Below are 25,576 nucleotides of genomic sequence, written 5' to 3' on the forward strand. Positions count from 1 at the left end.
CAATACACAGCTAGACATTAATGCATTTATAACAACATGGTTAGTTAAAGGTTGTGTTTTTTAACCTGGGCCCATAACAGTGGTTCTGAATTGGATTATTTAAATGTGTTTAAACATTTTTCTGATTAGGCCTCTATTTAAAACATATTGCTGGAAGATAATGATTGACCCACTTGTAAATGCAAATTAGACAACAAATTAAAATGACTTGAATCTTTTGGTGTTGTTGTACAGTATAATGTCTTTCCACTTATGCACAACATACTGTGTCCCTGGAAGCAAATATTTAGACATGTCGATGTGAACCAAAGTGCATTCGGGCTGTGAAGCATCTCTTTGTGTCCAGAGCTCACTACCTTCCCAAGCCTCCCAGTCATTCAAATGGTAAACTAGCAGAACCGACTCTTAATTCATTGGGCAACATTAACAGTCCAGTCCAGCTCTCAGCACTCCAGTCTGACTCACTGTTTCCCACTACTTTCTCCAAAACAGACAAAAGGAAAGCATTTACCATGAGAAAAGAGACAGAGAGGACAGTTAGAGAGCTGGATGTGGCACGCTTAATCTGTAATCTGTCTCTGCCATTTTTCTTCGGAGCATGTCCTATTCAGTTGTTTTGTTGTTGTCAGTCTTGTGTTCGTCTTAGTTGCACTCCTACCAGTAACCACAGTACTCATGTTATTCTAAAGTAGCACAAGTAAGAAAGTAAGAAATTATAATTTACCCAGTCCAAAAAACATACTAGATATCATTGTTGGCCTGACATAAATGAGTGGTAAATCTGTTGTGATTAGATACATAGAAAAACAGTTGAAATCTGGCCCTTAAGTATATAATTTGGTTTTTACATATGTGCATGGTCTGTCCCATAGTCTGTATATGATTTCCTCTTTTGGCATGCCACAATGACATTTATGTACAACACATTTTAAAAAACAAATACATTTAAGAGAAACATAATGCTGCCCAAATTACGTTTTGTTCTGCACAATAACCGAGCCCCTCATTGACTGAAGAAAAACAGCCAGTGCAAATAATTGAGGCAGCAATTTTTCCTTCAAAACGTATTTGGAAAAATGAATTAGTAGCATATAAACGAGACAGGGTTTTGACATGCAGTTCATGAACGTGTAGCTATTCTCTGACCTCTGTAGTTTTATGATCAAGCTTCTATCAAAACAAAATGACTTTACTAAAACTTCTAACCACATTATCTCTATCATAAATGTGTACAAGAACTACAATTAATGCTTACATGTACTTGCCCCATAATTTCACAATGGGGTGGGGGGGCCTTAAAGAACATCTGTCAGCAAACAGAAAGTGACTGCAGGAGCTGTGCGCCTGGCATTCAACACCATGTAGAATGGTTAAACCCATGTTAATATCCAACTGCCTCTCCAACATCCACCTAATTACATCTGATTTCTCTCAGTATGCCCCTCAGCAACGTTAAAATTGAAGCATGAAGCAAAGACAAGTGCATGTTCTGCTCCGGTGGCTCAGGTTATGGGGAGTTGGAGAGAGAGAGCAGCAGGATGGGAGAGTCTGTGCAATCACTCACTCGTCTGCATTGGATTTGCATAGTAACTGTAGCCCCATAGAAACCTATATAAATATCCCTCGCCTGCAACGTCCTGCCAAGTTTTGCACACTAGCCTGAATTTGATTGATAATGGATATGATGAAAAAATATGGCTCTTAAAGGTTTGTGTTATTGAAAGCCTCTTCATGATTAAGGATTTTTAGAATCCACTATAAGTTAATTTATAAGAAAAAAAAAAAATTCTGAGATGACTGTAGAAATTATTTTGTGAGCAGAAATCTGCTGGAATGTACAATCGGTGTATCGTTGGTCATGTGTGTGGATCTGTAAATATCCGTCTGTATTATATATAGGCTGTTACACGCCTCAATAGTTTGATAATACTGAGTGATGGACTTGCATCTGAACTGTCATGGAAGTAATTATACTGTAAATAACGTTTGTCTGTGTATGTATGTGTGTTTGTGTGTATCAGAGGGCTTGACAGCCGAGGGCAGGCAGGCATGACATCAGATTTCTTCCTCTCTGCATAAGCAGCATTAGAGAGAGAGAGAGAGAGAGAGAAGAGAGAGAGAGATATTGGGGGGTGTATGATGCATCCTTGGTTAGATGCTGTGCTGTTGAGCAATGAATCGTTGCACAGTAGAGGACATTTATTCAAGGAAACATTTGTTTTAGCATTTCTGTTTTATCCCTGATTTGGACTTTGTATAGGCCTACAAGGACATACTGTCACTTACTAAATGGCTGAGGCAACATTGAGTTGTCTTAGTTTCAGTGTAGGTTATTAATTAGGGGATTGGCTCGAGTATTGTAGTCAAGTGACTTGGTGCGCACACTCACAGATCAACTGTAAATGCAGATTTTAGCATTGTGACTTTAGGGATGAAGTGGATGAATATGATGGCTTGTTCTGAAATTTGGTACAGTCATCCATAGTGCCCAAAATCTCAACCTCTACTTCTGGGAATTCATGGTTCCCAGAGCATGAATCCCAATGACTTTGCTGATCCCATAACCTTTCATGTAGTGCCATCACCAGGGCAAGTTTGTAATTTTTTTACCAATACTTGCAATAATGCTGGCAAAACTAATGACATTCCCATCATCTACAGATGTACTTTGTGTTTAATGGTAACCACTGTGCCTTAAAGAGGTGATAGACATGGCTGTGGAGTCTTAGGATGGAGTTATGTATGAACAGAGCTCGTTCATAATACGCTGTGTTCAATTATGTCAGAAATCAAGTGTTTATAGTTGTTTTAAAAGCTGGCTGTCATAGTGTACATTGTCTAAAAGGAGATATAAAAAGCAAGAATTATAAGTATTGTTTTACGTCCTTTACAGCCAGAAAAAAATAAGCTTAACTTTCAATTTTGTTTTATTTATGATTTAAATTACTTATTTAAATAGAATTTTCACAGTAACCAGCAGAACGCAGAGGCCCTGTGAAACTTCAAATATACAGCTCTTTCTTTTGTCACAGCAAGTAAATATTACAGTATGTTCCAACCTTTCTATCCTGCTGTGAGGTGAGGTGGTGCTGTAACCTTTCACAAAAGGAAACACATGTGAATCACTTGTGATGTTAGATTTTACTGTGTTCCCATGGCGACGACTGTGGCTGAATCTCAAACAAGCAGCTTTCACAATCATGTACTGAACTGTTCATTTCTCTCTTTTTGGTTCTCCCTTCCACCATGAACAAGACATACTTTTGATGTAATTTTTTTTATTTTTGTCGGTTGTGTGGGTAGTACTCTTCAGAAAATGGTGTCAAGTACATGATGTTTCTTGAGAGACACAAGCCCCTTAACAACGGGCTGAGTTAGAGAGCACTGGGCTGATGAGGCGATGGCTCTTGAAAGCAAAGGGAACAAACGGAGCAAAGGGAAGGTAATTAAACCTTTTTCCATAGTAAGATAAGATTTTCAGACTTAGTCAAAACATCCTGTTTCTGCTCATCATGAGGTTTTAGCACAGGCTGTCCTACAATATTGGCTCAAAAACATTGTTTTTCAAGACTAGAGGGTCACTGAGCCCTGTCAAAGTACTGTGCAAAATATGAAACATTAAAAACACATTTTCTCACACTACTGTATTTCCTTAACAGGTGCATTGTGTTTCCTTGATATTGTAAGTAGTCGTGTTCCATTTTCTCAGCTTCAGTGTAGAAGAAGATGCCTCAAGGAAAGGGGGCTGCCTCTGAGATTTGAGATGCAATGAATGCCAGCACTCGTGGTACATTTGGTGATAAATGTGGCGTGGCAAAAGAACCCAGAGACTGGAAGGGATAGGATAGGTTCATTGGTTGAGGCTTTGGCATGACAATCACTCACTCTACCGAAGAGAAGAGAAGAGAAGAGAAGAGAAGAGAAGAGAAGAGAAGAGAAGAGAAGAGAAGAGAAGAGAAGAGAAGAGAAGAATATGGTGGGAAGAGGCAGTTGAGACTAAGTAGGGAGAGGAAGAGAGCGAAGAGAATGAGTGTTGAGCTCTGTTTGGGGCTCTTTACTCTTTTGTCCCAGAAGAATGGAGCTGTTTCCAGCTGGAAGTCACGCTCCCTGTTTTGTCACACAGGCCTCCTCTGTCTCCATTCATCACTAAAACACAGTGAGGTTCTGAAGAGCACCATTTGGTTCAAGCCTCAAACTGTGCATTACCTGCACATAAAGCTGATGCAAAACTACATTGCTTGTATTGATTTTCTTATTTCCCAACTTTTCTGCTCCCTGTTTCTTCAGGAGATGTATTAGGTAGGACAGTCAGATCACAAGCCAAGTGCCATCTTGCTGCATTCAGTGCCAGGTGTGTTCATTTAGTCACCCATCAGACATGACGTTAATGATGAAGTTAAATCAAATGGAAAATGTTGCCCTCTGCCCTGTTGTTATCAGAGGGATTTGCAGGTCACGAGAGTGCTGAAGTCTTGTGGCTACATAGGCTGCACTGTAATGTAGCACCATAAGATAATCAAAATCTATTGATTTTAATTAAGTCTGTATTGTGTGAGGGAGTGAATGGTGGTTAAATAAACGTCTTCAAATCCATATTCCCTGTCACATTGTACACCAATGTATTGGAATGACAGCAATAATGGTCTGTTTGTATTTCAGTGATATACACAAATTCTGTATCACTTGGACGCAATTTCAGATGGGACAAATTTGCGTCACAACCTTGTGTTATAGTGTGTGTGTGTGTGTGTGTGTGTGTGTAGAGTTCCAGACAGAGCTTGGCAGGGTATGTCGTGCAGGCAATTAAAACTGCTCATTAATGCTTTGTTAGACAACACTCAAGCTAATCCCATCATATGGCAGGCAGTGATAAAGGCATTTGCTTCTTGCACTGCCTGTCTGTCAGTCTGCTGGGAGCAGATATGCTATCAGTAGTCTGTTGTAAAGGTGAATAGAGGGAAAGCCATGAAGGCTCACCAACAATCTGATTCAGCTCTGGTCAGCTGGAGAAAAAGGGATCCTAGGTGAAGGGAAGGCCTGGCAGTGTAGCCTACACAACTTGATTAGGTTTAGGGAAAGATCATGGTGTGGGTTAATGTAACGTCTTTGTTACAGGGAAACATTGCAATTTCGGTTTAAATGACTAGTTGACATAGTGACATAGTTACAATAATAACAAAAGGTTAGGGAACGATCGTGGTCGTGCTTAAAAAGACTACATTGACTCTCTGTTAGTCTCGCTTTGCCAGACCCTCCTCCAAAGCGTGCTGAAGGAGGGTCTGGCTACTCCACATAACATTCGGGGATGGGAGGAAAACGTGCTCTGGTTTAATGGCATTTCTTTAAACCAATCAGAATCGTCATGGGCGGTGCTAAACTCTGCACAGAGCCACTGCAAAATAGTTGTGCGAGAGAAAACTTAGATTGGACAGATAGTCTAGCTAGCTGTCTCAATTTGCCCTACAGAGATCTGAGGAGCAGTCAACAATGGTCCTCATAAGTACATTGAATTTAAAATTCCAACACAAAGAAAGCAGAAGGAAATGGAAAATACATGTGTCCGGTGGAATTTCCTGCAGCACCTGAGCAATCCCGTAAGTAGAACGTGAATGATATGAACTGTTGGTTGAAAAACGGGAAACAAAATGATCTCCCATGTTGAAGTCTGATCCCTGAAGTGTTTTAAATGTAATCAGTAAAATCTTAACATTAACAAAAAAAATCTGGCTGAGGCAGATATGATCATTATTACTCTTATTATTTTTTATAAGCAAAGGATGTGTCTGTGTGTTTGACTGGCGGACTTTCCCCCAAAAAACTCCCATAATATACCCATCCAATATTAGATACTGTCTCCTATTGCAAAGTCAATTGCATGACGTCACTGCATCTTTCACGTGAAACAACTATGGAAAAATACAGCCTTGCAGCTATAAGAAAAATAAACAGAGTATTTTTCTCTGTCTCTGTGCAAAGTCAATTGCATGACGTCACTGCATCTTTCACGTGAAACAACTATGAAAAAATACAGCCTTGCAGCTATAAGAAAAATAAACAGAGTATTTTTCTCTGTCTCTTTTTTTGCCCCATTGTGCTGTGCATGTCAGCGCCTAATAATTGTGATGCTGTTGGAGAGTGTGCATGCAACTGGGAGCCTTGGCCATGCTGGCAGGGAGGGAAATATATTACCATTTCCACAGTGTGTCTGTTGTTGGGGCCCTTGAGCAGACTTCTGAGCTGCTACTACCTCTGCTACACTGGAGCTGTCAGAGCTGCTCCGCTCATATGTACATGCATACTCATAAGGACACGCTGAATCACACTCACACACGCTCAAAAACACAGAGTCATCACCACTATAGGATGCGTCTGATCAGGTATAAAATCAGCCTCTCTCTCTTTCTAAATTTCTCTCTTGCACTCTCACGCACACACAAACTTACAGACACACACCATTCACTATCTTGCACCAGTGGTTGTCAATGCCTATAAATAATAAACTCTCAAAAAAAGCATATGCTTAGATACAAACACCTGAAATACACCCGAGACATGGATCTGCACAAACACACTGCTGTATGTTGTCCCACCAAGGAGGCAGTAGTTAATTTCCCAACTTTGGTATTTTTGCTTTAAGGAGGACACTCTGAAACATGTTAATACACTTCATTTGTATACATTTTGCTGAAAGTGGTAGTATTTCACATGATTAAATTACCTATGAAAATTATCATGTATAAGTATTATCTTCAATAATACTGATTAATTAAACTGTATTGGATGGTTGGGGATGTGGATTTTGGGAGAGCCTTGACACCAAATACGTTAAAAGACAACAGACTAACAACATAAGTAATCCAGACACGTTATTTTAAGACATGGTATTGTGGCATCCCGAGGGGAAATGTCGTGGACGGACAATACATTCCCGTAGAAGGAGGTCATGGAAGTCACAAAATGGCCGCCTTCGTAGACTACATCTCCCAAAATGCAGCGGGAGGAGTGCAGGTGTTTGGGATTAATCATCAAGGCAGAGGGAGACCGAGGAGAGGAGTGTGTGGTTTGGTGCGGAGAACAAAGGAACACACGGAGGAAGACTTGGAAGCTCTGCTCAAAAGAAAGTTAAGGTTGTGGACTGTAAAGCTGGACTCTGAGTTTTAGGATTTTGGACTTTTGAGTTTTGAATTTATCTGGATTTAGTGAAGCACAATCCTGGCTGAGACAGAGCTGAAAAAGTTAGTTTGAATGTTTTTCTCACCTTTTTTGAGTTACTTGAACAGTGCATTGTAGAAAATAAAAGCTCCAATCTTCTGTTATCACGGTTTGTGCTTGTGCTGATTTTGCACCCACACAGCCTCAGAACTCCATGTGTTTTGGAGAAAGCCCCTCCCAACACTACAGTATGTAATTCATGCTCACTATCCTATGTGTAACGCCAGGATGTTTTTCCATTGTTCCCTTTTTATAAATTATTTGAAATAAAGATGTCTACACATTCTATACTTCTTTTCTCACTGTGCATTTTGTGATGATTTGGCTATTTGGATCATAACAAATGTAGACTAACTACTTCATAACAGCAGGGAGATGGATGGTGCATTGTGACCGGGAGGGATTGGCTGTCAGCCTGGACAGCTCTAGTGTCTATCCTGGCACAACTCTCAGTGCAGGTGTCATAAGGATATTGCTGCATTTCGTCAAACTATCAGCTAAGTTTACAGAGAACATCTGTTTCGGTGAAGCTGATAGCATATTCATTTCCACTTATGTAAAAATCGAGCATTAGCATAGCACTGAGCTGAGCAGGTCAGCGCCATGCAAAAGCATCTCACTCAACAATGCAGAAAGCATATTTTAAGAGCATATATAAGTCAGCACTTGTAGTTATTCAAAGAGTCACATCCATTTAACAAATATAAATGGTATTTGTACGTTTCACAATTAACCCATTGTATTTTTTCACCATTGGCTGGTAAAAACAAATAAATATTTCCTCCCCCCTAATGGAAAGATTACATGACACAGACGTTATAATCTATAGGTCTTTATTTAATTTTGCAGATAACATATATTGCAATCATGCTTTTTCATATAACACCATCTAAAGACATTTATTATATTTTTTTACATAGAATATTTTACATTAGGCCCATGAAACAGCTAGAAATATACAAAACAATATTGTCTGACTAGACATTTCTATTAGGCTACATTATTATTATTATTATTATTATTATTATTATCTTTATTACTCTATTTTTGTTATTGTAATCATAATTTGTACAGTTGAGAGAGATATGTGCTTTAGTTTCTGAGATAATATTATTGCAGAAAACAGCAAATAATATCACATTTTTTGTTCAACATTTAGACAAAAGAAAAGAAAAACTCAGGTTGTACGGACATTCACAGGTACATGTATGACACAGTCCAGTTTACAACATCATTCAAGAGAGAAAACTGCAGTATGGTAACTTTATACAAAATTCACAGAACCCTTTGTCATTGCACATTTTAATCACATATCTTTGAAAAAAAAGAAAAAAGAAATAACATAGATAAAAGATAAACGGGACAGATTCAACCTGATTCCTGTCGCATGTAGCTGCCACAGAAGCAAATTGTCTTGATCCTCCTTCATAGTAATACAGTGCATCTACGCGTACGTTTTTATATTGCCGAGCAAACTTGATATGTAACAATAGGTTTTTCTTTACCCTATTAAAAAGGAGTAGATTCAGTGGTGTTGGCCTACATTATATAGCATCTGGCTATGTCCTGTTGTGTTAACAGTGCTTTTGCTGGCTTTGTCCTCTGACTGAGCCCAAGTTTCTCTCTCCTAGTCTGCAGAAATCTGCACTCACCACAGGATAGAAACACACTATGGCGTCTACTAAAATGACTGAGGGAAGGCCATCACAGTTCATTTACACTGAAAGAAATTATGTAAGCTGAATAGCACACCTAAAAGAGGCAATAATTTGGATCAGCTTTTCGAGTGTGCCCCAAGTACATTTACATATTATACTGGTTTGTGTGTTTATGTTTTGTTGCTGCTTAAAGGGGCTGTACTTGAAATAATGAAAGAAACAGCAGGCTGGGATGCCTCCACACCGCTCTCAAAGACCGTTCCCCAATTCGTGAAATAACCACGTTTTTTCACGGCTACATGCACTAACATGCATGCGCGGCCGGACTGTCTATCAAAACAAAGAACAGAGAAGCTCAGATTATAACACACAGAGGGAGTGTGACTTCATTCCCTGCTCAGAATGCCATTACTCCACTCACTCCATTACTACAAATATTTCTTTGCTGCTATATTAATTTTCTGAATATAGAGTACAGCCCATTAAAGGTAGCATGTTGGATTGATGGGAGGAAATGGCAGAAATTTGTGTTTTCTTAATTACGGCATTAATCGTTTCAGTGTATAATGTAGTATCTGAGAGAATTTGGTCACGTCCACCTTTGTTCCTGAGGAGTGGGTTACTAGATAGATATAAAAGTAAACAATTCCAGTCAGAATAGTGGTATCTATCATTTAAATCCATCATGCAATCTCCAATGCAGCAGCCCCTGCAGCTTATTCATTCTCAGAATTTAAAATATAGATCTGAATTAGTATTGGTTTATTGCAACACAACACTCTCAACTTAACTGGTTATCAGGAGGCAGAAATATTAAATATTGTACGCACAATGCGAATGTGGCATTTTTTGTATTGGCTACAGCTTTACTGTACGCTGTTGCTCTTCAAAGAGATATAGTCAGTGGGTCAAATGTCTGCACCAATCTTTCTAACGTGAGCATGATTTTGGTCCTTCTTACTCTCACATATAGAAAATGACCTAAAAATGATTCTACAAAAAAGATTCAGACAACATACAAAGTTATTGTTCTTTAGAAAACAAAGAAACAATTATAACAGTCTCTTGCTATGTATCCTATGTAAGTTGTTTTTGCTGTTGTCACTAGTGTCAATCGAGCCAAAAAAAAGTTGGACACTTCAAAATTCCATATTGTGCTTTTCAAAAGGTAGCCCCATACATGGGTGGTAAACATTTCAGGCGAACTGCAGAATCCTGCAAGGGAGTGATAGTCTGGCTAAATTATATTTTACACTTACAAGCAGATTTTGGCCTTACCTGTTGCACATTCCCATAATGTCTTTGCCATAAAATGGTCAATATTAAATTTTCACTTTACAAACTTTCAAATGGCATTTTTTTTCTCACCTACTACACTGCATACATTTTAATGTATTTATTTCATGTACAAGCAAAATGCATTTAACCAATATTTTTCTTTGTACAGTAATTGTATTTTAGTAGATTAATGAATATCTTCAAAGTAGCACAATACTATTGAATCAACGTGGGCCTCCAAATTTAAATTATATATTCAATATACAGTAATTTCCTAAATCACATTTCTTTTTCTAAAAAGACTAACTTTTTTGCATAATGAAATTCATAATATCACAACAATTTTGCTGGGTGTTTGTTTTTCCTCATAAGTTTAACTCTGTATTATACAAATAAACAAACAGAAAAACCCCTACAAATAACTGTAATCAGGTTGGTCTCACGTGTCCCCAGGAGGTAGGTGAATAAAAGCAGACATGGAAGTCTGGTGGTCGTTCCAAACCTTGATTATGTTTTTTCTGTGTAGATTGCCAGTCTGGCCGTCGAGACAGAGAGACAGGCAGAAGTTTCTAGATGTAGGCTTCCTCGTTGACAGGGTTCTGATTCTGGTTTTCTGTCTGCTGGTCCGGGGCATTTTCCTGAGCCTTCGACAGTGCCAAAGGCTTCAACATTATCCGCAGGCGCTAAAAAAGGAAAAGCACAGATAATACAGCTGAAAAATGCACTGATGGTGTCGAAATTACAAGTAAACACTGTCATACAGCATTTGTAGGAACCAAACAGCTGCAAAGTTTGCGATCAAACCAATAAACTGTAACAAAACACACCAGCTACACAGCTGTGAGCTTGATGAATGCACAGCCTAAGGCTCTGAGTGTGCATTTTCTACAAGACACAGACATCTATGCAGTTTCCCTGATGTGATACATGGTTATAAGAATGACTACAGCCTGGGATATGATTGATAAAGAAAAATAAAACCAATGTTCATGACACTAACAAATGTTTCATGGGTCAAACTTACTGAGCCCACAAAACTAAATCAAACCATCCCAAACTTGGTAAATCTTTCAAATGTTCTTAACTATGGTTAGTGCTGGACCCGGGGTTCTGCGGTACAGCAGGCATTTATATAGAGTGTTTGTGAAATTAAGCTTCCGCCTGGGTGCAGAGCACTAATCAGCTGGCTGATTGCTACAATTAGACAATCAGCCATCAGCTGGTACTGCAGGATCTGACACCTGCACATCGCCTCTGACAGCTTCTGTTGCACTGCCTGCAATTATGGCCCATTTATTCTGTCAGCGCCGGCTATAAAGCTATATCTGTCACTAGGGACCGCATCGATGTAAGGTTATTATTCAGCGCATTGTGGATGACTGCAAATCAAATGCTCTTAATGTAAATGGCATGATGGAAAATGTATTATGTGCCAATGATTAGAATCATTAGATCAATAAAAATGCAGCATGCCATTCTGCTGCATACAAATGAATGTAATTAACTGAGAACTCAGTAGCTGTTATAGCAAAAAAGGAACTTAAATTGTTTAACAGAACTAATTAGAAACACTATATTACTAATCCTTTTATCTCTTAACTCTTTAACTCTTCATGACAATTTATCGCGTCTTTGCGGAGGATGCCTGCATGTGTTTGCTCATTACAAAAGCACTGCATCACAGTGCAGTTATAATGCACAGAGCAAAATCACATTGGACTAAGTTGAACATTTTAACATCCAGTGTGAAAAGTCTTTTTGCTGCTAAATTACGTTTCAGGTATTACTTTCACTGCCAGCCATTATGTAAATGTTGTAAATGTAAGGATGATATAATTTCTGGATCAGTATATTCTGTAAAACATATTTGAGCCAGACTGTCGGTAAAAATCTACAGACCTTAAATGTTTATTCAAACTTTCCTTAATGGTTAAAACTCGCTGTAAAATGACATTGCATTATCCTCACAAAACATCAGCACCCTCTAAATATACCACTTTTTTCCTGTGTTGGATTGATCTATCATAAAGTATGTAATACTATATTTGAGCCAAAAATCTTGCATACCAAGTAATCCACTTGAAACTCTCAACACAGAGCCTGCCTGGCTGCCGAGTGCAGATTAAAATTCAAACAGCTAATAGATGTGTGAAATGCTGTGATGCATATGCTCTGGAAAATCTGCAGCTATCGTATTTGCATTACACTAACCAAAACTCTCAGTATTTCAGCCTGTTCAGCATTTATATACCAGTATACATATGTGTGAGTGTAATAACATTTCCTTTAAGTGTATGTATATAGATTGTATTTAGATTTAATGTGCATATGCAGATATTTCTAGATATTTTATAAGCATTTCGTAACTCTACCTGCTTTCAATATATATATATATATATATATATATATATATATATATATATATATATATATATATATATATATATATATATGAATACTTGCCCTACACTGCACATAATTCATTCATTGTTCCTGAGCAAATACAGCGAAAAACAGTCAAATACTATTATTTAAGTAAATGTAGCAACTATTTGACTGAATCCACATTGACCTTACCTCTTTGTATGTGCCTTTGAGTGTGAGGAACATGTAGCCCATGTAGCCAGGGATGAGTGTCATGGAGGAGAGGGCCATGCACCACCCAACCCCCTGGCCCCAGGCTGGGAACACGTATTCACCCAAGGTGAGGGGAACCATCTGCACTGCACTAAACAAGAAGACTCCCTGGACAAGAGGGGCAAAGAATATATATCTCAGCACCTTCATCATGTTTTGACATTTAACTATGACAGAGTCTAAATTCTAGGCTTCAAACATATCACTAATACATATTACAGTAAAACCTTAGAATAAGCTGTTGGTCTTGGATGATCTTTGGACACAACAGACACACTGTTCAAAGTAATATGAAGGTATCATTACATAAAGTAAATGCTATTAAGTAAACATAACTAGACTATTTTTGGTGTTTGTGCACACAACCATCAAGGTAAAGTGACAAGAAAATCCATAGCTTAGTTTTGCATATAAAGATTATAGCAATCATTCTCAATATATAGCTTCACCTAAGACCTTATACAGTAAGCCTAAATATTGTCCTTGATGGGGTGTTATAGTTGGTGTCTGGAACATCATGTATGTTACCCACAGATAACACTTACAGCCACAATGAGCGGAGTGAAAACAACCCAGCAGGCCTTCCACCACAGACAGGGCCTGTAGCCAATCATTTCCTCAATGTTATCATAGAATTTGTTCGCACCTGGAACAAAAGATAAAGCATGATGAATACAGTTTTAGTTGTCACACAACACTAGATATGTTTCTAGTCTGGATCTTGCGATTTTAGCCCCCAATAAGTCAGCAAGAAAACACTCCTGTTTTAGTTGGAAAAAAACATCCTTAAGAAGATTAGACATAGATGGGGCTCACCATAAAACCATGAAATTGAAATGCACTCGAAGAAGACCAAGAAGAGCAGGCACATTCCACTAGCTGAGTAGTAGTCAAATAGCTTGAACACGTACAGTCCACCCTGTATAACGAGAAGGAAAAAAGGGAAAGGCAAGCAGGAAAATGTTGAAGAAGCAATAATAGTTTTGGATGTGCAGGACAGTGGAATAACATCAAGGGAGAGAGCACCGACAGCTGTAGCTGGTGAGTGTTAGTGATGTTTCATTGGTGAGGACCAAATTGGTGCTAAGACTTCTTTGTGGAAATTGTGTGCCAATGTGCAGCACAGGCAGGGCCAGTGTAGATAAAGCATCTCCTTGAAACATTTCTTGTCTGTCTACAATCTATCAGGGTGTTAAGGAGACCAGCTCAAAGGGACCTGCTACAGTTTGTTGACTCCTACTCTGTGAAGCTTGATATATTTTGTATTGCCCGGGGCAGTGATTAGGGTAACTGCCTCATTCTAACAGGGCTGTGCATGTGGCATGATGGAAATCCAGTTTGGCAGAAGTAAAGGGAAAATGCAGGGTCTTTGAGTGTCATTGGCAAACACGACCTTGGCCTGCAGTGATTCTGTCATTGTTAGCTCACAAGTAGACAGAAACAGAAACCTCTTTGCCAACTTTATGCTGACTTTTTGCATATATATATATATATATATATATATGTTAGAGATGGTCCGATACCATTTTTTGCTTCCCGATACCGATTCTGATACCTGAAAACCTGATCCGATACCTGATCTGTGTGTCATATGTTTTATTATGTTTTAACAACTGTATACTACTATCCCTGTATGGATGTGATAATATTTCTATCTTTGTTGTCTGTCTGGCTCAGATTAAACTCTTTGTGAAACATGAACAAACACAAACAATGAATGCCACAGAACTTTGTTTATTATCCAGTTTGACAGTCAGTTATAATGGTGGTGTTAAATGGTAAAAAAAATAATAAAATAAATACTTAAAACATCTCTTTTGACCTGCTGCATTGTAGTCTGAACATTACAAATGAATGCCAACCATTTTAAAATGTGGCTCAATTAGCATGTTAAACATGTTGGGAGATAAAAGTAGCCTAGTCTGAATGAACGGAAGTACATTCCCAGGATAATTGCCTGCATTCTCAAACTGTTCAAACGCTTCAGGAAACAACAACAAACTTCGACCTAGCGTGCTACATGCTGAAAATTGCCTGTTTTGAAGAAAATTTTGATTTTTTGGAGGTCTGCTTGGTTCTTTCGGGGAATGATTGTAAAGATTTACAAAGAATATGTTTACTATTATTTAGTAATATTAATACATTGACGATCTAACTGGGACGTTTTGGGACCGATGAGTGGGGAATGCCATGGACGAAGTACACAGTGGCAATATACTAGTATATCCAGCTAATTTAAAAAGCTCATGTTACTGTATTGTGTGAACAGTTAACTTCATTTAATATTTAATGTGGCGTTTTCTTTTGCAGGTTGAAAATGTTCCACCTAAACAAGTTCCTTCCCAAAACTATTTTACAGAGCCACCGCCCAAGAAGATTGTGATTGGTTTAAAGAAATGCAAACAACGCAGAGAGTTTTTTTCTACTATCCCAGAATGTATGTGTGGAGCAGCCAGATCTTAGTCCACAGTGCTGTGCAGATAGGTCTGGCAATGTGAGACAAAGAGAAGCTCAATACAATTAAACAAAAATGTCATTTTATACTGTATTTCTATGCAAAACATATTTCATGGAAATACATTAAGATTGCCATTAATAATTCCATGTCATGGAAGTATTGGTCATAGGTAAATGTGGCCTGATGGTTGTTCTAGAAGTAGCTCAGGTGGTCCCCAAAACCTTTAGGAGCCACTGTAGGGGTACCATTAATAAAAAATAATAAATGGCATAGGAATATGGCTTGTAGGTGTGAGACATCTTCCCTGGACCAAAGTGTTGGACAGATAGACAAATGGACAGAAAAACCAACGGACCATGTAATCATCCTTACCCATACACACGTACAGCAGCTAGCGGGTAAATAAGTGAAATTATTATGGCTGTGAACCTTTGTTTCATGTTTGCAGGCTGAAACATGATGCTAAATGACCTGAACCACTTTGGCAGGAACAGGAACAGACTCTTTTGCTCTTTGGATATCATATTAGGGCCACTTGGCGAGTTGAGTTAACAGTCTTGCCTATTACTCTGTCAGCTGCTGAAGTCAAACTACTGGTGTCCTGTGTGATACTTACATTGCCAAACTTAGAAATGTTCATTTTTAAATGACAAAGGCATGTTGATGCCTGCATATTTGAAGTATTTACTCAGTTAATTAAAGGTGAACTTGTTCAACTAGCTTTTCTAGCATTTCTACTGGATTCTGCAAATATTATGAAAGGAGGGTATATCATCGTAGTGTGATTTCTTGATAAACTGGAGACTTAATATTGACCGGAATATGGCAGCAGATGTGAACCTTGTCATTTAGTCAGAGGCTGTTTTTTTTGTTTTTTTTAACTAACTACTCTGTAATGTCTCTGCAAGTTGGTGGAATATTCAATAAGAAAGAAGTATTTACCTGTGTAATGTTGGACAATCCAATGATGTAAGAAATAAGGCAGACGATTGCAATGAAGATCTCTCTGCGTTTTCGGAGAATGTGAGGGAATTCATCAACCAGCGCGGTGATGAAGCCTTCCACAGTGCAGAACTGGAGAGGTTGCAGAGTCACGTCAAAACTGTGTTACGTGATACATTGTTGTCACAATAAAAACATAAGTTCTAAGGTTTAGAACTAACTTTCATAAATGAAAGAGTAACAGCAAGACATATTACATTATGTTTTAGTAATGCTTTTACGTGGCAATGACACATTGTGAAGGTTTCCACCCTGAAATAATATAATCGTGGCCATTTATTTAAATGTTTGCTTTCATTTGTCAATGCATTGCTTGACAGAAGCTGGAACATCAACACTTTGCTATATGAATATGCCTAAAAACCACAGCTGAGACCATTTTTGTTGGGTTATCTTTACCTGGCTGTCGATTCCCAGCATCAGCAGCATAGAGAAAAAGAGTATGGCCCAGAGAGGAGAGATGGGCAGCTGGGTCACGGCCTCAGGATAAGCCAAAAATGCCAGGCCAGGTCCTGACAAAAGACAAATGTTTTAGACAGTGGTGGTATATACTCACAGTAGGACACTATTAAAAGATGAGTTCAAAAACAAAATGGCAACAAAGAAAAGAAAAATAATGTTAGTGTGTTGTCTATCATTTTCAACACTCAAACTCAGTCATAATGAAATTAAGTGTAATTCTGGGTACATCCAAAGTGTCCTTGGAAGAACAAAGTGTGAGTGCTGAATGTCAAACTTGAGTATTCACACAGGACGGAGAGTTTTTGCAAAATCACTCATCATTTTTTCTTTCCAATAAACCCAGAATTCAGAACTGACATCTATTGACAAGCTAAAACCCTCTCTTTTGGACTAAAAGAATAACGTCTAGCAATTCCAAGGGCAAATCTTTGCACGGACGCAAGTATCTCTTGCATGTGCTGATTGTCACTATCGAGTTTCAACATTGATTGCAATTACCTGAGGCGGCCACATCAGCGATGGGTCTCTTTGTTACATTGGACATAAATCCCACGATGGAGAAGATGACAAAGCCAGCGAACATGCTGGTGAAGGAGTTGATGCAGCAGACAATGATAGAATCTCTGTAGGGGAGAGACAAAGCACAAGGCAGCCATTGTCACGCCTATATCAATTCCTTATCAACCCGTCACACATTGTCGAGAGACGTGGGGGGAAGGGAAGGTGGAGAGCCATTTTGCATCATACAGTTACATAGCAGCTGAGTACATTTATATTGACCCATTCTTTTAAAATGGCACCAGCAGTTTCAGTATAGTTGGAACCATAGATGTATGTAGTTGGGCTGCAGTGTTTATCCGACAATGTGACAGAGACTGAGACAAACCAAACGGCTGTGCCTATAAGTGTAAAACAGAGCGTAGAGCCAAAATAAAGAAACGACTATATTTCGATTAGTCCCAAAATAGAAGGTACAGCAGACACTATGTTACCAGGGAACCAAAAATAATCGCGGATCAGACATCTGCACAGTGTCCTTAAAAAAACAAACGTGTGAGTGATCGGTACAAAACACTCTGAACATGTATTTGATTCATGTGGTAAATGAACCTGAAATATGCAAAATATTATAGTCACCTACCTATATACGTTATTATTGAAGGGATTGTAGCTGCCAAGAGCAATCAGAGAGCCTAATCCCAGCCCGTAGGAAAAGAAGATCTGAGTGGCAGCATCCAGCCACACCTGACACACAAAGATTAGAAAATAGAGGTTAAAAAACAGATGTAAACACATAATTTGTGCTAAATAGAGATATTTATTTAAAAAAAGGCTAAATTTCATTTTATTTTGCTGATAATGTGACCGCGTTTGTCATTTTCAGCCTACTGGCTTTGCTCATCAATGGACAAATGTATCTTGTCTTTTGTAAACCTTTGATGTAATGGCAAGAACTGGAAAAAAGTTGTGTTCCAGGAAGTTGTTACACCTAAGTGCTGTCTTGTTACTCTTGGCCCTATCTGATTCACTCTGATTCCAAATTATTGCATCCTATCTTGATTGACTTAACAGCAAGACCTTGCCTTGTCTGATGATGTCTCTCCACACCGCATCTAGCTTCATCTCATGTTCTTCTTGAGCTTGATCAGGCTAAGTAATTTATTCACAATCACTACAGAATAAAACATAACATTAAAAAGAAAATCAACAATACTATCATGTAGGGTCTTATTTTTCTAGAATTAGATGCATAAGCCTATTGTAAATACCACTGGCACACTTCCGCTTTACAACATCTTCGTGAGACCGACTGCATACTTTAAAAATAACCTGCCTTAGCATTATAAATACAAATATACTGTACATAGCGATCGCAGGAATTCAACTTTTTATAAGCTATATTTTATATATATATATATATATATATATATATATACACTAGATATTTGGAACATGCATTGATAGTTTTTTATAGCTGTGTGTTAATAAACATCCCTTCTACTATTTTGCTGCTTATGTAATTAACAGTGATTGTTATTAGATTTTAGTATCAATACTGTGCACACACCAATAATCTATTTGGATAAGATTGCAGACTAAATGCAGTACTCTTCGCCTATGCAGGTACAATAAGAAACCTCTACTATGGTATTATGGTAACCGGTAAACAGTCTATACAACTTTGCCCCAAAAAACACCTCCCACTGGGGCTCAGCTTATCCTCTTGCAGACAACTTTTTTTGGCATCCAATAAAGAGCTATATGTATTCCTGAACAGAAACTGTTTTAGACATCTATGCCGAAAAACAAAGAGTATACCTCAGACTCCTTTAGTTTTTGAAAGTCTGGTGTGATATAGAAGAGGATTCCATCAATTGCACCAGGTAGAGTGACGCCTCGGCAAAACAGGATGAACAGCATAAAGTAAGGGTATGTAGCTGAGAAGTACACCACCTGTGGGACACAAAGTTATATTAGAAAATGGAATACTGTCTACCAAAAATAACTTGTTAAATCACACAGCTAGTGAGCATTATTTTACTCTGAAAGTTTGTCCTGCAAGGCAACAAAACTATAAAAAAGTGAAAACTGCTAAGTTGTTCAACTCATCATGAACAGTGTTACAGTACTGTGGCACCATCCCCAAAGCACAGTGCAGTGCAGTGACCTAGCCAGCCATTCCCCAGAGGCAAGATAACCCTAGAATGGTTGGGTTCAGCACACTCTCATTGCACTATTTTCCTCCTTATCTGAACTAATTTTGCGCTGTGCTATCCAAGTCAACACAGCTCAGATCATTCATGAGAAACTCTGCTGAATAAGACATGAACTAACAGAGATACTGTCATTGACACGGCTATGTATAAAAATGAATGATGAATCTGCCATACATAAAAAAAAGAAAACATTAATAAAAGTAATATGACGAAGTTATGTGATGCTTTCATTTGAACAATAATCCAACATGTCATTGTGCCAATTTTACACCCTTGAGCATGAAGATGATGCAAATTCAATTGCGATGGATTTTATTTATTTTCATTTTGTTTTGTTTCTGTCTTTTTCTTCTCCCTCTACTTACTTTGCCAGTCCAGCTGACCCCCTTCCAGATACAGAAATAGACGAGCACCCATGCAATGGCGAGTGTGATAGCCAGTGGAATCCTAATCTCCCCAGGTTTCTCCAGACCATCAGTCATCTGGTGCATGTTACGTCTGCAGGGAAGGAGTAAAGTAGTCTTACTACAATGCACAAATACATCCTTGATCTTATACATGCAGCACACATGGGTGCACACACAAATATGCACACACGTGTCTGGATACTCACAAAAAGCCCTCTGCTTGGCTTTCCTTTCTCACCCCTAAAGCTTTTCTAAGGCACCACAGTTAAGGTAAGTCATGCTTGCATTCATGCATGTTTACACACATTTCTTTGCGTTTAGGTTTGTTTGAGGCCCTCAATTGTATGTGCACAATTTTTCCTAAGGTATCTGAATAGATGAATGTAAAGGGATTTTGTGAACCACTGGATCCTCAGATCTAGATGGCAATATCAGACTCCAACCCTGATTGTCATTATGCACAGTATGGACCACAGCCTTTCTGTGTATCTTAAATCTGTTCACAACAGAGCAGTATCCTTGTGATCTAAGCAGACTATTATATTCAGCTTACTCCCAGAACTCCACCACAGCGCTGGTGAGGTTTTTGGTGTCTGTGATGCTGTAGTTGGTGAAACAGCGCTCTGTGTTCCAGGAATTGCCACACGTCTGCCATGGCAGATCCTGAAAATTAAAGAAAATAAAAGAGAGAAAATCACACAGACAGCTCTTTTTACTTGGACCACTCTCCCACCGCGGCTCCCATTCTCTCTGGCTGTCGAGCAGCCAAGACCATGATACTCATTGAGATTTCATGCTTTTCTCAGAGGAGTGAATGCCTCATCGCCAAATGCATTTATCAATACCTTGTGTAAGATGCTAATTATGTGGGAAAGGAAGTAATAAATGTCATACTCTGTTAAGGGATGTTCACCCTTAGGCCTATGTAAGAGGTGTTAACAAAAAGAACCTGCCACATAACTAAAAGGGTTACTATGTATAAAATACAACCTGGCCAAAAAACAAAACTGTGCTTTGTTCTGATTTAAGGGGACTCAAGGTATCCAAGTCCTGTTACATTGTTTTATTACAAAACAACAATATTATATAAATATAAAATACTCACACTAGTGAAGGAGTTGTACAGATAGTAAATAGCCCAGGAAATGATTACAATGTAATATATATTTAACCAGAAGGACAGAACAGCAGCAGCCAGACCAACACCTGAAACAGGGAGAGTACAGACATGATATTCAATTGTGCTGAAATATGGGTGTTGACATGAAACGAAAATAATAATATAATGTGTAAGATATTTTGTAAGTTTTGGTCGTTTACCGACGATAAACCTATGCCCTCTGTTGCGTAATTATAAAGAGCCCCAATTTCCGACTTTGCCTGTTAATCAACCTGGCCTAATGAAGCAGCCAATTAACATAATAAGTTCAGGCCTTAAGAATAACGTACAAGTGTATTTTACCTTTGAACATAGGGGCCAGCTTCCACACTCCAAGCCCTCCAATAGAAGTGTACTGACCAAGAGCCGTCTCCAGAAGGAACAGGGGCATGCCAGCAAATATGAGGGTCAAAAAGTAGGGAATCAAGAAGGCCCCTGAATGAGAGGTGAGAGGTACATGTGCTGTGAATCATTACCTATTAACATTCATCATAATCCACATAAGATATTTGATAAAAGGAATATTTGCTTTTACACTGCGCCCCAGTCCCAGGCTTTCGCTTGTGCGCAAATACGCACGGCTTAGATGACTTTAGCTTTATTTTTAATTAAAAACCTCCGGGAGCAAACTGGTAGTTTTTTGATGTCGAGAACTTTGCATTCCTTTTGGTGTATACATAAATGGAACATTGCCAGGAATTCCTGATTACCTCCTCCGTTTTTTCCACATAAATAAGGAAATCTCCAGACATTTCCGAGTCCGATTGCGTATCCCACACAAGAGAGAAGAAAGTCAAATCTCCCAACCCACGTTTCTCTTTCGGGTATCTCATTTTTCGTCTTCTGCACTTTCACCACCAAGGTTTTGGGTTTGTCGTTCGGCGTGGTGGTGGGCGCGTCATTCACCGTCTCCGTTAAGACGTGTCCGTCTGAGGCTTTGGTCCCGTTGGTGGCCATGGTTACTGTGGTTACTGTCAGATAGTCCTGACCAGTGGAGAGGAAGGGGTTTCAGCACCGGTCCAGGCTTACAGCAGCTTCTCCGTCCTGTTCACCCAGCTCCCAGATAAGTGCCGAGTAGAGACGAATAATCGGTGTAATGAGTGATCAGGAGCAGCTTAGCAGCGGTCCAGCAACCTGAAAACATAATTGAAATATGTATACATATAAATACAAAAACTATTTAAAAAAATATCACTTGCTCCCCATGTCAATTTACTTGTATGAAATAGTTTATGAAGTCGAATGTCAGGTCTTCATAATGAGGGATTCATTGTAATTATGCCTTAAGTGTTTAAAATATTAACAGTTTAGGAAAAACAATATGTGATTCTTGATTTCAGTTCGATTAAAGTGGAATTATTTCCTCCATTAAATGGATAATAACTTGTTTTCTGGAAGAAAATAAGATTTTAAGATTAAATATGTGACCAAATTGATTATTAAGGTGGACATTTGACTGGCATGTGCAAAAAAATATATTTTACATTACTGGTAAAACAAATAATAATTATTTTACACGATTATTTTGCATGCATCCGTTCTAATTGCATGGCATTTCTTCAGGGTGGAGAGAAGAAAATGTGCCCCACGATCCGTGAACCCAACGGGATCAAATAAATACTTCTCATGCAATAAGAATCTCTTTTAATTGCCTGGAGTGAATGCATGTTAGAAGAAATTTAGAGCCTGCTCTTGTCCTTAAGTCATTATGCTCTAAATCCAATGGCCCACTTCTGTTCCGGTACAAGAGAAGAGCAATTAAACACATTTAGGAGTCAGGCGCGACGATAATGTCTAATGAATCACCTGGAGAGGCTAACAACTCACTAGAGTTTTTAAATAGACATTTTTATTAAATATCTGCGGGTCAGATTTAAAATATTTAACATTCATTTAACTTACTAAAAAATGGACACTGATGCAAACAAGTAGCTACACAACATGTTCTGGATTTAAAAATGTACGTTATTAACTTCTATTTACTTGTACTTTTTAAAATGCAAAATAATCTGCTCATGATAAAACATGGAACGCGCTCTCTGCGCCCTCCATCAACTCGCATGCGTAATTGTGAAAGACGTTATGAGGCAGCACGGTTACAAATCTTTTGATGTTTTATATAATAAGCATTTTATATCAAATCTGTTTGTAATAGTCCACGATCATGTAACATTTGACTTCAGTGAGAAGCACACCCTCAAGGCAAATTGAGAATAATTGAACAATGAAGTATATGTATATTCATTTCCCCACAGATCACACATCTACATTTGACATATTTAAAACATTTGGCTGCAGGACTGAAGGGTCAAATACGCTAATGACCCTCATGAGATGAGTCTCTTGCGTCGTCATCAAGTGAAGTGCAGTCGCACATCCGTGCGCATTGCCAAATTCAGCGCATCTGCATATGCCAAATTCCACGGTCCTCGATTGTAATAAGTAGCTATGTCAACAAACACTAATATATCTCTGAGTCATATCAAATGCATACTGTGTAACAGAATACTTACAATAAAATCCTTTTCTTTTCCAGATTGTTTCCCCGATGGGAAAAATCAGATTTTTTTTAAAAAGTTACTTCCTTGCACTTTTACAGAATAAAACCAGGGTCAAAACTTTGCATCCGACGACAGCGAGCAAATATATGATCCTGAGAGTGAAGGATGGCGACCAAATGCGTCTTTTAGCGCGAGGTGCTGTCCTGAAAGGAGTGGTGCTGAAAGAGAGGAGGGGAGAGAAGACGGGGAAAGGAGCTGCCGCCGTCTGAGTTGAAGCGAGCAGGGACGTAACATGGAGCGCAGGATCCTCACTCTCATCTACATAGCGTCAATGTCACCTCAAAGTCGACCCTCCCCAACTCCAACATTTCCACCACTGAGATGGCAGCGGGTTTGAGAGAGGAGCATCCTCTTGTCTCAAGGTTTTATATCCTTACTCCTGAAGATTTTTTTTCTACATCAGCATCTCTTTCTCTCTCTCTCTCTCTCTCTCTCTCTCTCTCTCTCTCTCTCTCTCTCTCTCTCTCTCTCTCTCTCTCTCTCTCTATCTGTCTCTCCCTCTCTCACCCTTTTTGGCTCTCTCAGGGGCCAGTTGATGCATAATAACTAAAGATATAATAACTTAAATATAGTCCATCAAGTTGCCATTAATAACACTTGTTCAGTGTTTTTTTTTATTTTCTAAACTTCCATCCAACGTTTGCGTGATGAATGTGAAACAGCTTGTGTAATAATGTCACGCTCTGGGTAAAAATAAAAAGTATTGCATCAAATGCAGCAACTCTATAGTAGCATATACAGAAGAAGATGCCAATGGCTGCTCTAGCTTCTGGCAAAACATGATAAAAGGGTCCCAGCCAATAAAGGGAGTCAGGGTGTGTAAGATAAATTGAAAACTCTGCTTATAATCTTCTTAGCCAGCTGCCTTCCAAAATGAAATACCCTTGTGGAACATCCCAAATGAGCAGTCGTAATGCAGACTTTAACTCCCACACCAAGATAAATTATTAGGCTCTCACTGGGACTCTTACAGGGTTTAACAATTAAAGTTTGAGTCGTGAAAATGAGTAAAGATTATGCAGTGTTAATATTAGAAGAAAATCTACATCTGCCTTTGGGAATGACAAACGCTGTGATATTGATGATTTTTTCCTGTATTTCAAGTTTGTTGCACCGTCATAAAGCCTTCAGGTGACACCATATCATGAATTATGATATTTTGGTGCCAAAGCAGCTTCATTTGAATGTTAAGTGGTATCATATGGCATGGCTTATGTCACTGTTATGGATGCATTCAATTCTGGAGTGTGTCAAAATCTACCATTTCCATATTCTTCTATTCATTTGCTTAATTTCTTCTCCTTTTCCTTTTTTCCACACTATCCCCATTCTCTCACTGCTCGCTTTGCCCCCAACAACAACAACAGCCTCATGCTCATCTGCCCAAATCTTTCCCTTCCGTCTTCTGTTCTTTTTTTCTCTGCCATACTGTATGCTGTAAGGTGCTGATACAGTGCAACAGAAAAGCCACATCACAGAGAGGGAAGGAAAGAATGCCCAGATGGTGAACCAATGTGGGGTGAGTTAACCTTCTAATGATACGAAACGAAATTTAGCATTTTTAATCCCAACTGGCTGATTGGCCTGCAGGCTGTGGCACCTCAGATGTGCAAAAAGCCTCCCGTTGGCCTGCAGCTCTCACACGAGGGGAATTCAAAATGCCACAATGATGAGAGCTGGTGGGTCTGCGCTTGTGGCCCTGGCCCCACCTGATGGTGAGTCTGTGTGCAGTGGAGCTTGTAATTACAAAAGGAGGTGGTAGTAATAGAGAGTAGAGTACAGGCAAACACACGGGCAAACACACAGGCAGACAGCTGGCCCCCAGTTTCACCGCTCAGACATAGGGGACAAAAGCGATGCTCTGAAACTGTAGAGCAGATTATTGATCATGTGAGAAAGACAAAATGGCGATGCAGATGAGGATGACAGTGATAATGTTGACAGATGCATTTTATAATGCAGGCATATTTACAGAGCATTCTTTCAGTATTAGTCTGAGGCTTTGCTTACATGGCGAGTCTCTTC

At 38.9% G+C, this 25,576-nt stretch overlaps 1 protein-coding gene across 1 annotated transcript; it reads right to left on the reverse strand.

Moving 5' to 3' along the window:
* Positions 1-8,461: 8,461 nt before the first annotated feature.
* Positions 8,462-23,906, reverse strand: slc6a1b (solute carrier family 6 member 1b). Its single transcript, XM_039797404.1, has 15 exons — positions 23,504-23,906; positions 21,701-22,124; positions 21,294-21,425; positions 20,937-21,037; positions 20,385-20,494; positions 19,790-19,922; positions 19,027-19,161; positions 17,849-17,952; positions 17,206-17,330; positions 16,645-16,757; positions 16,186-16,317; positions 13,602-13,704; positions 13,331-13,431; positions 12,726-12,893; positions 8,462-10,831 (listed from the first exon to the last, which is right to left on the reverse strand). Exons 2-15 carry the CDS (start codon positions 21,945-21,947, stop codon positions 10,718-10,720), a joined length of 1,818 nt encoding a protein of 605 aa, XP_039653338.1. The 5' UTR covers positions 21,948-22,124; positions 23,504-23,906; the 3' UTR covers positions 8,462-10,717.
* Between the last annotated feature and the right edge of the window lie 1,670 nt (positions 23,907-25,576).

The sequence above is a fragment of the Perca fluviatilis genome, chromosome 4 (genome assembly GCF_010015445.1).
Source record: "Perca fluviatilis chromosome 4, GENO_Pfluv_1.0, whole genome shotgun sequence".
NCBI lineage: Eukaryota > Metazoa > Chordata > Actinopteri > Perciformes > Percidae > Perca > Perca fluviatilis.

Bases quoted from the DNA above. Each gene is read 5' to 3' on its own strand.
- slc6a1b (XM_039797404.1), bottom strand. From the start codon at position 21,947: ATGGCCACCAACGGGACCAAAGCCTCAGACGGACACGTCTTAACGGAG. The intron at 21,038-21,293 runs GTAAAATACACT...TCCCTGTTTCAG, and splicing joins GCTGGCCCCTATGTTCAAAG to GTGTTGGTCTGGCTGCTGCT. The intron at 12,894-13,330 runs GTAAGTGTTATC...CCTCTTGTCCAG, and splicing joins TCACTCCGCTCATTGTGGCT to GGAGTCTTCTTGTTTAGTGC.